General features: G+C 43.3%; 1 protein-coding gene across 2 annotated transcripts; it reads right to left on the reverse strand.

The window, feature by feature from the left end:
- Positions 1-336: 336 nt before the first annotated feature.
- UTP11 (UTP11 small subunit processome component) lies at positions 337-11,311 on the reverse strand. 2 transcript variants are annotated; one of them, XM_082424617.1, is made up of 8 exons: positions 11,159-11,311; positions 6,613-6,674; positions 5,285-5,387; positions 4,663-4,776; positions 4,067-4,160; positions 3,840-3,970; positions 1,755-1,865; positions 337-1,029 (listed from the first exon to the last, which is right to left on the reverse strand). In XM_082424617.1, exons 1-8 carry the CDS (start codon positions 11,219-11,221, stop codon positions 946-948), a joined length of 762 nt encoding a protein of 253 aa, XP_082280743.1. In that variant the 5' UTR covers positions 11,222-11,311; the 3' UTR covers positions 337-945. The 2 variants fall into 2 exon arrangements, with proteins under 2 accessions (XP_082280743.1, XP_082280742.1); XM_082424616.1 differs by lacking the exon at positions 337-1,029 and adding an exon at positions 1,087-1,330.
- Between the last annotated feature and the right edge of the window lie 292 nt (positions 11,312-11,603).

An 11,603-nucleotide genomic window follows, 5' to 3' on the forward strand; every position in this document is an offset into this window, starting at 1 on the left:
TGTACCAAGCCATTTATAGCCTTGGAATCAAGAGCTGGCCAGGAGGGCAGGAACAGAGAGCCAGGTCTGCTCTGATCTGAGCTTCATCAATGAAGAAGAGGTGCCCCTGTGAGTTCCTAATTCCAAGGGTTTCTATCTGCAGCTGTAAAGTGCAAAAGAAAAAAGTCCTTCCTGGCTAACTTATGCAGCCACCTGAATAGCCAATAAATTAAGAATGAATGAGGGTAAAATCAGTCTATCCACTAGTTAAAACATTATGCAAACATTAGAAATATTTACTTTAGTCTTTACTATGAGCATATATTACTTTAAAAAATTTAATGATGTAACAAAATGGAAAAGAGCTAATGATTTAATAGTAAGTGAAAAAAGTACGCCATAAAGGTGTTTAATTACAACTACAAAACACAAAAACCAGTGCCAACCTCTACAAAATGGAGGAAATCAACCAGAATGCTCTGATAGTCGTCCCCCTCCATTTCCCTAACCTCTTAGCATAGTTAAGTACACAACAGTTGTCTGTCGTTCTTGAATAAGCATTGGGATTAGAGACGAACTCACTTGTTTTCCAAATCTGCTATATAAAAGATTATGTAACTTTTATAATGAAAAAAAAATGAAAGTATATAAAAATAAGACTGATTTCAGGGAATTCCTTGGTGGTCCAGTGACTGGGACTTGGTGCTTTCACTGCCTTGGGCCTGGGATCCTGCAGGCTTCGTGCAGCGGCCAAAAAAAAGACTGATTTCAACAATTCAACAACCCACAAACAATTTAGACGGGGGAAGGGGCTTTAACACTGTTCACATCAAATGTCAGATCTATAATAAATTATGGTTATAAACAGGAAAACCAAGTCACTTAGACCAGTGGAATCTGAAGTTACTGGAAAAAAAAAAAACATAAACTCTTCCACGTGGAATGAAAAGGCTTATCGATAACACTTCAACGTTTTCGACGACTCTCAAATTTGTAAATAGCTGGGGAGTTGACTGTTTCTTTCTTCACCTTCACCTTCTGAGTTTTATCCTACAAAAGAGTAAAAAGTTACCAGTAAACAGTAGGAGACGTCTGTGTAAAACAGAAAGTTTAATAAACTACCTACTAGAAAGCCCCTAGTTCAGCCGTCTCAATGTTCAAGAGAGACAAAGCCCTTTGTCCTAAGGCATCCCCGACGCAATGAGTCAAGTTCTCCCCTGGGCATCTATAATGAGGCTGGCTGTGCAGAAGTTCTTGTGAAAATTGAGAAGGTACTCAAATCATTATTTTGTAGGGCTTCTTCTCTTACGGAACCCCAGTTGAGAAAGGCAGACCAAAATGATCTGCAAAGCTGAAAAATTTGACATTTAGAGGAATGATAATATGAAAGGGGCATCTTATATTCCTTAGCTCTGCTATTTAACTACACAATGTTGTCTATTTTTAAACACCAGTGAGTGACACGCACTGTTTTATTAACCTGTTTAAATGTTACAGATAGCTGCTCATAAGCTATAAAGTTCATATGCCACCCGATCCTACCCTTTGCTGTTCCAAAGCACTGACTAACAAGCAAGCCCCTTATTACCTCCTTAATCAAGGAACATTTCAACACTGTCAGAGTAACAGACACTGGCTCAAACCACTGCCCCTGAGGAGCAGACATTTTCAATGGGGTTGGTTTACACACAGCTGAAATCCAGTCTCAGTTTAGAACTTTACAAGGAAAAAAATAAAATAAAATAAAATGAAGGCCTAAGGCTCTCTCTCCTCACCAGAAGATCTTTGCGAGTCTGAATTTTCTGTGCAATAACAAACAATTTCTTCTCGCGCTCAATCCGCTGTGTCAGGCAGTTATACTGCTTTTGCCTCTCTTTCGCTATTTGCTGCAGAAGAAACACACATTTTTCAGTCAAACAATTAACAGGATAAAAATGAGTAAGAAACTGTTTCTTAATCCACTTGGGCCCAAACGCAGAAATGGTTTCATCAATTCCCTCCTTACCCCAGAATCAACGTAACAAGAGCCTCTGAAGTTGGCCATTTTACGAACACCACATTCCAGAGCTCCATGGAACCTTGGAGACTTGCCCATGGACACAAGGCTCACCTGGAGCAGAATCAGAACTGCGCCTCGAGTCTCACAGATCCCAGGAATCTTTCCACTACTACACTGAGCTGTCTGAGCGTCCCGGTTACCTAACGTGAAGGAATGAGCCAGTGCTGGAAACCCTACACAATGAGTAGAGAAGCAGAGAAGGGCCACCGGGCAGTGTGCTGGCGTCAGAACCGCGGAACTCGGAAAGCAGAAGGACTGTGTCAGTGGAAGCTGACCTGAAAATTCTCACTGCTGATGACCCCTCAAAGACCAACGGTCCTTCAGTGTGGGGGCCACAGACCTCTGAGAAACTGATGAAAGCGTTGGATTCTCTCTTGACATAAATGCATATATGTACTTGTACAAATCCATACACACGTATATACCCAGTCACACAAAATTTCAAGGTGGAAAGAAGGTGCTCATAGACTTCCTAAAGCCCATTCGCGGACCGCCCACCCCCTCCAAGTTACAGACTAAAAATTCCCTTGCAAGCCACCCACCAGCAGTCTCTTAATAAAAATAGTTTTGCTTTTAAACAAGACAGTCAAAAGAAACAACACCACTAGACAAAAAGGGCAATCCAAACCTTCCCAACTTCTCAAAAGGTAAGATGGTGAACCATTCTACACAGGACTTTGGAATACCAACCTCTTTCGGGACTACTGCGATACCTGAGAAGTGTCAGCGACACAGCCAACTGAAAATACAACTACGTGACCAAGAGGGTTATCACTAGAACACCAGTCAGCCGGCTCCTCGGCTGGAAGTGTTAGCTACACAGAGGGGAATATTACTGGGCCTCAGATTTAAACAATTCACCAATTCTAGCATAGTCTCACAGCAGTGGTTTCAGACAGCTTTTGTTTTCACTTTATTGCACAGACTGTTGATTTATGGGATTACCCAATATAATCAAACTAATTAGGGGTATTTATATTACTAAAGCAAGTTTAGCTGCCTCTGAGCTAGAGAAGCTGCTGTGAAATTAAACAAAGCTGATGCGGTGTAAATGATTCAAATCAAAACAGAACAGCTGTCTGCCTGAAACACACTGACAGCATTTTTTTAAATGCATCAGTCAGAAGTGAGAGTTCAACTCCAGAAGACTTGGAGAAAAAGCATGTCTTCTGCACAAACCCAGTTACAGTGATGGAAAGCACTGTAAGGACAAGTCAATACAAAATTTGGGGTACAAATGCAGAACATGAAAGACCGTCTGATATGCATATTCACTGTTAAAGGTTTAATATCAAAGTATACCAAATCCCTTCATCTTCAGTGTCCCCTCCTTTCTCTGCCTTTTAAAACTGTTGGCACCTGTTACAAGCATTGAACGCACAAAGCCCAGGGTCAGAGGTAGGATTCAAATGCAGACCTAGGGAATCCCCTGGCGGTCCAGAGGTTAGGACTCGGTGCTTTGCCGGGGCCCGGGTTCAATCCATGGTCAGGGAACTAAGATCCCGCAAGCCTCGCAGCATGGCCAAAAAAAAAAAAAAAAACAAAAAAAACAAAAAACAAAACAAATGCAGACCTAAAGGCCAGAATGTAAGCTCCTGACCACTACGCTACACGTCCTCTAATCTTAGAAACTAAGGAACCATCCTCCACTTCCATTCCCATCACCAAATCTTCCTTCCACTTCTCTAAGAGAACTTGGTAAGTTTTCAAAAATAATCATCTTAAATGCAGTAGGGAAAAAAAAAAAAAAAGAACCTAGATTCCCGTAAACTCAGACCTGAAGAAAAATGGAGAAAATTACCTTAAGTCGAGTCTGATTGTTAACTCCTTTCACTTTCTCCTTCTGCAAGGTCTCTATCGTAGGTCTGTTAAAGACTCTGTCGACTAGTTCTGGGGCTGTTCGCAGGTGAGTTGCAATATCAAACTGTTCGACTAAAAGTCAAGACAATCCTTAAGGTGCTGTCTCTAACACCAAACAACACAGACCAATATGCTAGACTGTCCCAGAAACTTTCAAACATTTCATACCTTCCTTTTTGGTGTCAAAAAAAAACACATGCTTCTTCTGTTGCTTCCCCTGGAAATCCAGCAGATGGAGCTCTGATTTTAGTCTTTCAATTTTCTAGGATACAGAATATGGTCTCATTTTATATTGGGTTCTTCTAGGGTATCAGAAATGAATTTGCACAAGTTTAGACCATTCCACGTCATTATCACCAGCCAGCAAAGAATTTGCTTCATTCTTTTAAAAGAAAGGACCACTAAAATTTATCAAGCACCAACCACATGTCAGGTAGGGGGCTAGCTAGGCACTACACAAAACTCATTTAATCCTTACAACAATCCTATGAGATAGAAATGTGGAAACAGCCCCAGGGAAGCTAATTTGTCCATAATCATGGGGCTAATGAATGGCAGAGCCAGAGTTTAAACCTAAGTCTGTCTCAAACTTGACCTCTTTCCACTCCACCATGCTGACTATACTTTTAAACCATTATCATAATTAAGTGTACTTTAAGATTAGAAATGCCGGAAGAAATCAACTTACAACTCGAGATCAATGGATTTCTATTTCTCTTCTTAACCAACAAAAACATATCAGAATAAAGAGTTTTAGTTGTTACCTTAGCTTCTGCAACCCTTTTCATTTCTATATATTTGACATCCTGAGTTCTCATCAGTTTCAGCTGTTCTGGAGTTACTTCTTCCTTAGTCTCCTTAATAACATGAACTCCATCCTAAAATCCAAATTTAAAAGATACGTTTCCTATTAGATTAAAATCATTAATAACTTGTTGGCATAGTTCGTGGCTGGAACAAAGACAACCAAAGGCTACATACAACAGCAACACAATGCACCAGGCCCCCAAGACACACATTCAATTCAGCACCTCCAATCACCCTCTCAGAATAGCTCCAGGCATCAGACAACTCCAAACGCATGCTGCTCATGAAGGGGCAGCTTTGCCTTGCATAATGACCAGGAGCACCTGACCAACTGGAGAAGAGCTAAAAAAAAGCCCAGGATCCTAGCTATCCATCTCCTCCCTCATCCTTATTTTCCTTGTTGAGTTGGAGCTCAAAACACCAACTGAGGGACTGCCCTGGCAGTACAGTGGTTAAGACTCTGTGCTTCCACTGCAGGGGGCATGGGTTCCCTAACCCTTAGTTAGGGTACTAAGATCCCACACGCCATACGGCATTGCAGGGGAAAAAAAAAAACTAACTGATCCATGAGGCACCCACCTGGAGTTTAACCCGAGTCATTTTATAGTAGAATTCATCTGGATTTTTTTCAAGAGCCTTCTTCCGGAGAGCTCTAAGGTATTTTTGCTTTTTCCGGTAGTCACTGAAAAGCAGGTTAAACAAGGTTCATGGCAAAAAAGAAAAAAAAAAAAAAAACACAACAAGCAAACTTTATAAACATCTAATGATACATACAAAATGAAACTCAAAAAAGCCAAAGGAGTGACTACATTCGACCCACACTCCAATGTCACACTCCAATGTCAGATGTTGATCTCATCTCTTTGTGGGTCCTCTCCTATCCCTGTTCTACCTGAAATTAACAGTCCCCATTTCACGTAAGTTTTACTGCCATCTACATCATTACAGGGAGAGACCCAACAAAGCACAGATTACAACTCCTCAGACGGGGTTCTGATGCAAGCTGGGGCACCAAGTGACCAAATAAGATTCAGAAACTACACGTTGTAGTGTAGCATAGTGACTAGAATCGTGGATTCTGGAGCCAGACTGCCTGGGTTCAAATCTTGACTCCACCACTTCTGGCTGAGTAATCTTGGATAAGTTAGTTAACCACTCTGCATCCCAATTTAATCTGTGAAATGGGTGTGATAATAATAGTATCCCCAAAGATTGCTGGAATAAATGCATGTAAAAATGGCAACTCTCTTAGAACACTGCCTGGCCTAATAACAGCACTCAGTTATTATTATTTGCCTGAAAAACTCTGGGACCCAGAGCAATCCACTTAATCCATCACCAGCTGCTCCGGGGGCATAAAAAGGACCTCAGCTGACATGCATGGCTAACAAATAATTATAAAATATTTTGTAAATAAAGTGCTAAAGACGAAGAAGAATAGGGATAATTGTTTTATAAAATGTTTTCAAAGTTCATTATCACCCACACTCAGTCCCATGAATCCATCTTTCACATGTCTTCATTCCACACCACACATGGTGATGTAAGAGACTCAACAACTGGAATGTTAGATTCTATCTTGAACTTCAAGAAAAGGGAGAGAAAAAAGATTCAGCTTTTAGCTCAAACACCAAGGCAGAAGCAAACCAAAGCCACTCTGAGAAAACGATCTGGAACAACATAATAAAAAAAATTCTCAATGCAACTACAGTTAAATAAATAACGCTCTGCCTAAACAAAGAGAGAAGTTTAGGGTCGCAGAAAAGTATCTGACAGGCTGCCAGAGCTTTGGCCATTTTATCAATGGCAGGAAATCATCCCCTGCTGGACACTCAGGCAATTCAGCTGTAGTACAGGGAGGCTGTAAGCTTTTCTGGCAGCACCGCTCCCAGAAAGACTGTACTCACTCTGCACGAAGTTTGTAATCTTTCTTTTTCTCCAGCAGGCCCAGATGTTTTCGAAAGCTGGGCTAAAAGACAAAAGGAAAAAAAAAGTGCTTAGTTTCCTCAGCAAACACATACCCGAATCAACAGGACACCTGACAGGAACAAGAATCTCTGGAGCGTTCAGTAAATCCATGTCCTGGCAGCCAATGTGCTATCCTGTTCCCTTCCCTCCCCCAACTGGGCACTGCCCAAGGATGAGAGGCCATGCAGGCGCCAGAGAGGTCACAAGTACGGCCATAGTAGGCTTCTTGGCCTATTAAGGACAGAGAAAGGCAACAATGACTCGGCACTAAGAAAGCAGTTGCCAGTTGTACTAAAATTACTACAGACTTAATCCAAGGGTTTATAAAATACTATGAAGGGAAAACATAGTAACAGGGAAGCAACTGTGGTTAAGAGAGCTAAATTTAGAGTCTGAAGAACTGGGTTCAAATCCAAGCTTTACCTCTTAACAATCTGTGACTCTGGGCACTTCACTTAACATCTCTGAGCTCCTGTTTCCTAGCTATAAAATAAGAACAATAAGACCTACTTCTCACGACTATCCTGAGGATTTAATGAGCCTCTGTAAGTGGTAGTTGCCCGCACACAGCCTGGCACATAGCAGGTGCCCAGCATATGTGTACTGTTATTATTCTAACTTCGGTACTAAGCATGAGAGTATGACAGAAAATACTTTCTCTGATACAGAACTTGGATAGCATGAAGGTACAAGGATTAAATCTTGCTATTATCTTTCTACAAGCTACCACTCCTTGAGCACTTAACCTACGGCAAGGTCAGTGCTAGATGCTTTTGCCTACACATCATCATAATAGGCCACATTTATTAAGAATTACCGTTACATTTTGGGCAAATCTGAGAATATAAAATTAAAAGAAAGAAAAGAAAATCACTATAAAGAATTTGTATGGGAACTTCCTGGTGGCGCAGTGGTTAAGAATCCGCCTGCCAATGCAGGGGACTGGCGTTTGATCCCTGGTCCGGGAAGATCCCACATGCCGCAGAGCAACTAAGCCCATGCGCCACAACTACTGAGCCTGCGCTCTAGAGCCCGCGAGCCACAACTACTGAGCCCACGTGCCTAGAGCCCGTGCTCCGCAACAAGAGAATCCACCACAATGAGAAGCCCCCCCATCACAACGAAGAGTAGCCCTCACTCACTGCAACTAGAGAAAGCCTGCACACAGCAATGAAGACCCTACACTTCCAAAAATTTTTTTAAATTAAAATAAAAGAATTTGTATGTACTTTTACGTTGCTTTGTAAAATCTAGGAGTTTTGACATTCCCAGAAGGTAAAAAAAATTCCTGTTCTCTTGTTAGGATGAGTACGTAACATGAGTAAATAAAATTTTTATCAAGGTGAAAAAAAAAAAAAAAGAAATACTGTTACAAAGCAATCTGCTATGCTCATTACACACAATGTCATTTATCCCCAAACAATCATGGAAAGTGGATAAAGCAGGCACTACTGTTATCCCAATTTTCCAAAAAGGGAATGAGGTTTAGAGAACTTGCCCAAGAACACAGACAAAACCAGTAAGTGGCAAAGCGAGAACGAGACCTATTCTATCTGGGGCCACAGTCTGCTCTTCCCCACCCTCCTACACTGCATCCTCTTCCACTTTGAATATTCTCGATGTTTGAGGCAGTACATAAACTTCTCTACTGTTTAAACTTGTATAATAACTCGAGTGGAATTTTTTTTTATTTATTTCTTTATTTACTTGTTGGATGCATTGGGTCTTCGTCGCTGCACGCAGGCTTTCTCTAGTTGCGGCGAGCGGGGGCTACTCCGTTGTGGCGTGTGGGCTTCTCATTGCAGTGGCTTCTCTTATTGTGGAGCCCGGGCTCTAGGTGCGCGGGCTTCAGTAGTTGTGGCACGCAGGCTCAGTAGTTGTGGCTCACGGACTCTAGAGTGCAGGCTCAGTAGTTGTGGCACATGGGCTTAGTTGCTCCGCAGCATGTGGGATCTTCCCGGACCAGGGCTCGAACCCATGTCCCCTGCCTTGGCAGGTGGATTCTTAACCATTGCGCCACCAGGGAAGTCCCTGGGTGGGATTTTTAACAGTCTCCTCTCTCATCCTCTATCCTTGAAGTGATGCAAGAAATAACTCAATATTTAAAATAATACCCAAGCCCTCTCTTGATCATTACTATTTTAATTATAGCAGACAAAGAGAAGTTGACAGAGAATAGAGAAAGAAAACTCAAGGGTCAAAAGAGCAACAAAGTGAGGCAGAAATCTTGAAATTTGTCATGTCCACTTGAATGTACACCTGCCAGGAGGAAGCCTAGCATTGAATCTGAAATAGTTCACGTAATTACCCCCTCCATACCAATGTATCTTCCAGAGCTCCCCCAGTGCCTCAGTGAGGACCTATAAGATAAAGTCCAAACTTTACCCAAATAGGGAGTGCTCCCGTCAATGTGTTTACCAACCTTTCCAGCATGGCCTCCTCCTCACCTCTCCCACAAAGACCCTCTATTCCCACTCAGACATGGCCACGTCATGCTCTTTGCCTCTGTCTTCTCTACGAATCCAAATCAACTACCCACAACTGTGCCTTTGGACACACTATTCAACCTCTTTAAGCATCAGATTCCTCATTTGTATCGATACAAATGAGGATAACATCTGCCTCACAGGAATGCTGTAGGATAATACAAGATAATCCTTGTACAGCATGTTGGGCTGTACCTAGCATACAGTCAGTGCTCAAAAAGTGACAGTTATGGGACTTCCCTCGTGGCACAGTGGTTAAGAATCCACCTGCCAATGCAAGGGACATGGGTTCGAGCCCTGGTCCGGGAAGATCCCACGTGTCGCGGAGCAACTAAGCCCGTGCGCCACAATTACTGAGCCTGCGCTCTACAGCCCGCGAGCCACAACTACTGAAGCCCGTGCGCCTAGAGCCCGTGCTCCGAAACAAGAGACGCCACCATAAAGAGAAGCCCGCGCAACGCAATGAAGAGTAGCCCCCGCGCGCTGCCAACTAGAGAAAGCCCACGCTCAGCAACGAAGACCCAACACAGTCAAAAATAAATAAATAAAATTTTTTTTAAAAAGTGACAGCTATTATCATTGCCTTCCAAGTCCAACAAGTTTCACTGTGATGCTTTCTCTCATCATGTCTCCTCTTTCCACTCATGTTCCTTATTGAGCATTTTTATTTGTTTTTTAATTTGGGGTTTTTTCCCCCCTTTTTTTCCCCCCCTCTCATTGGTCATTTTTTTATGCATCTCTTATAAAGTTGCTTCTTTATTCAACTTTTAGTACCCTCTGGATTCAAAACACTTGGTCTGATCCCTGGCTTTGCTGATAGCCACCTACAGCTGTATGTCTTTGGGCAAATTACTTAACCTATCTGAGCCTCAGCTTTCCCATCTGCAAATGTAAGAAAATAATAGTACCTACTTCCACACACTCTTGAGAGATAAATGAGATAATAAGGGTAAAGCATTTTGCACTTTGTCTGGCTCTGGCACACAGCAAGCACTTCTAGCTGTTATTATTTTTAGATAGATCCACACAGGGGTCCAAACAAGGTGGCAAATTATCAATACACTACTCCCAGCACACCACTGAGCATACAGCAAGTGCACAATAAATGTCTGATAAATGCTATTAAGCAGGAAGACTGAACTGTGGTTGGGAGGCCTTAGTTCCAGCCCATCCATCAGTGACACAGCTTTAGACACATCCTTCTCTTTCTCTTCCCCATCTGTAAAACGAAATTGCACCAGACATCCCTAAGGGCCTTTCTGGATCAGATATTGTGTGATTCCTGAGAACAGAAGAATAAATTGACTCTGCATATATTAAATGAATTTCCACTCAACCTCTCCACACAGACACACCCTCCACAGAAGTCCTGCAATTGTTCATTCGGTCTGAATTTGGTGTTTGTGACTGGGCAAGTCAATTCTGTTCTTTGGACCTCAGTTTCCTCATCTGTACAATGGGGTTGGAAAACACCAACATTACATGGTGAGACATAAACAAAAAGCGTACGTGGCAGATCTTCATGGACCTCAAAGCCCAGGCATGATGATGATAGCACATTAATTAACACCAATCTCTTCGGGATCAGCCCACATACGCAGCGGACAGAGCTGAGCATCTTTAGATGTGGATTCCAGTTCCAGCGGGGACACTTATTGGCTGTGTGAACTTTGACCTCAACTTCCCCAGAGAATATCAAGCACTTTACACACAGTATCTCATTTAACTACTTCAATGAAATCTTGCAAGATAGCTTTCATTATCTCTCAGAAATAGGGACAACTGTGCTCTCTTAGCGAGAACGACCACCCCCTCCTCCCCGAACCGCGAGGGTCCGCCCCAGCCACGCCTGCGTTGTCAGCATATATTTGCATGTATTTACAAGCAACATCTCCGCACAGAAAAGGCCAAGACCTGCAGCTGGGTGGGTGGGTAGGGTCGGGGCGAGAATAGCACATGGGGCCACCGGCCAGCGTTCGTGAGGCCTGTGCGGTCCTACCTGGCTTCGCTCTCGGTGTTCCCGCTGCCGCGACTTAGCCGCTTTCCGAAAAGCCGCCGCCATGTCGGCTCAGTCCTGGAAAAGCTCAGTAGACAACGCCGGTTCCGCACCGCCTCGTCCACTGACCCTACCGGATATAGGCCGAGCCGCCAGCGGTTTAGAACCGCCCCCTTCCTTTCTGCAGCCTATCCAGCGCCTGCTTTTCCGGAAATACGTCATCTAGCAAAAGGCGTCCACCCCAGGCTGTTTCTGGGAAGTGTAGTTCTCTAGGTCTAGCCTCGTGACTCTACAACAGCCAGTTCTTATTCGCCAGAGCCTGTCCACGTGTACGGTGAGTTCGCCTTCGTGATCCGCTCCGTTGGCACCTGGGAGCACCGTGGCTGGCACTGCCCTTGGGCTGAGCTGGGCCTGGAGTGTGCGCATGTGCAGTCAACTACAGCTCTGC

This window comes from Balaenoptera physalus (genome assembly GCF_965194825.1).
Source record: "Balaenoptera physalus genome assembly, chromosome: 1".
Classification (NCBI taxonomy): Eukaryota; Metazoa; Chordata; class Mammalia; order Artiodactyla; family Balaenopteridae; genus Balaenoptera; species Balaenoptera physalus.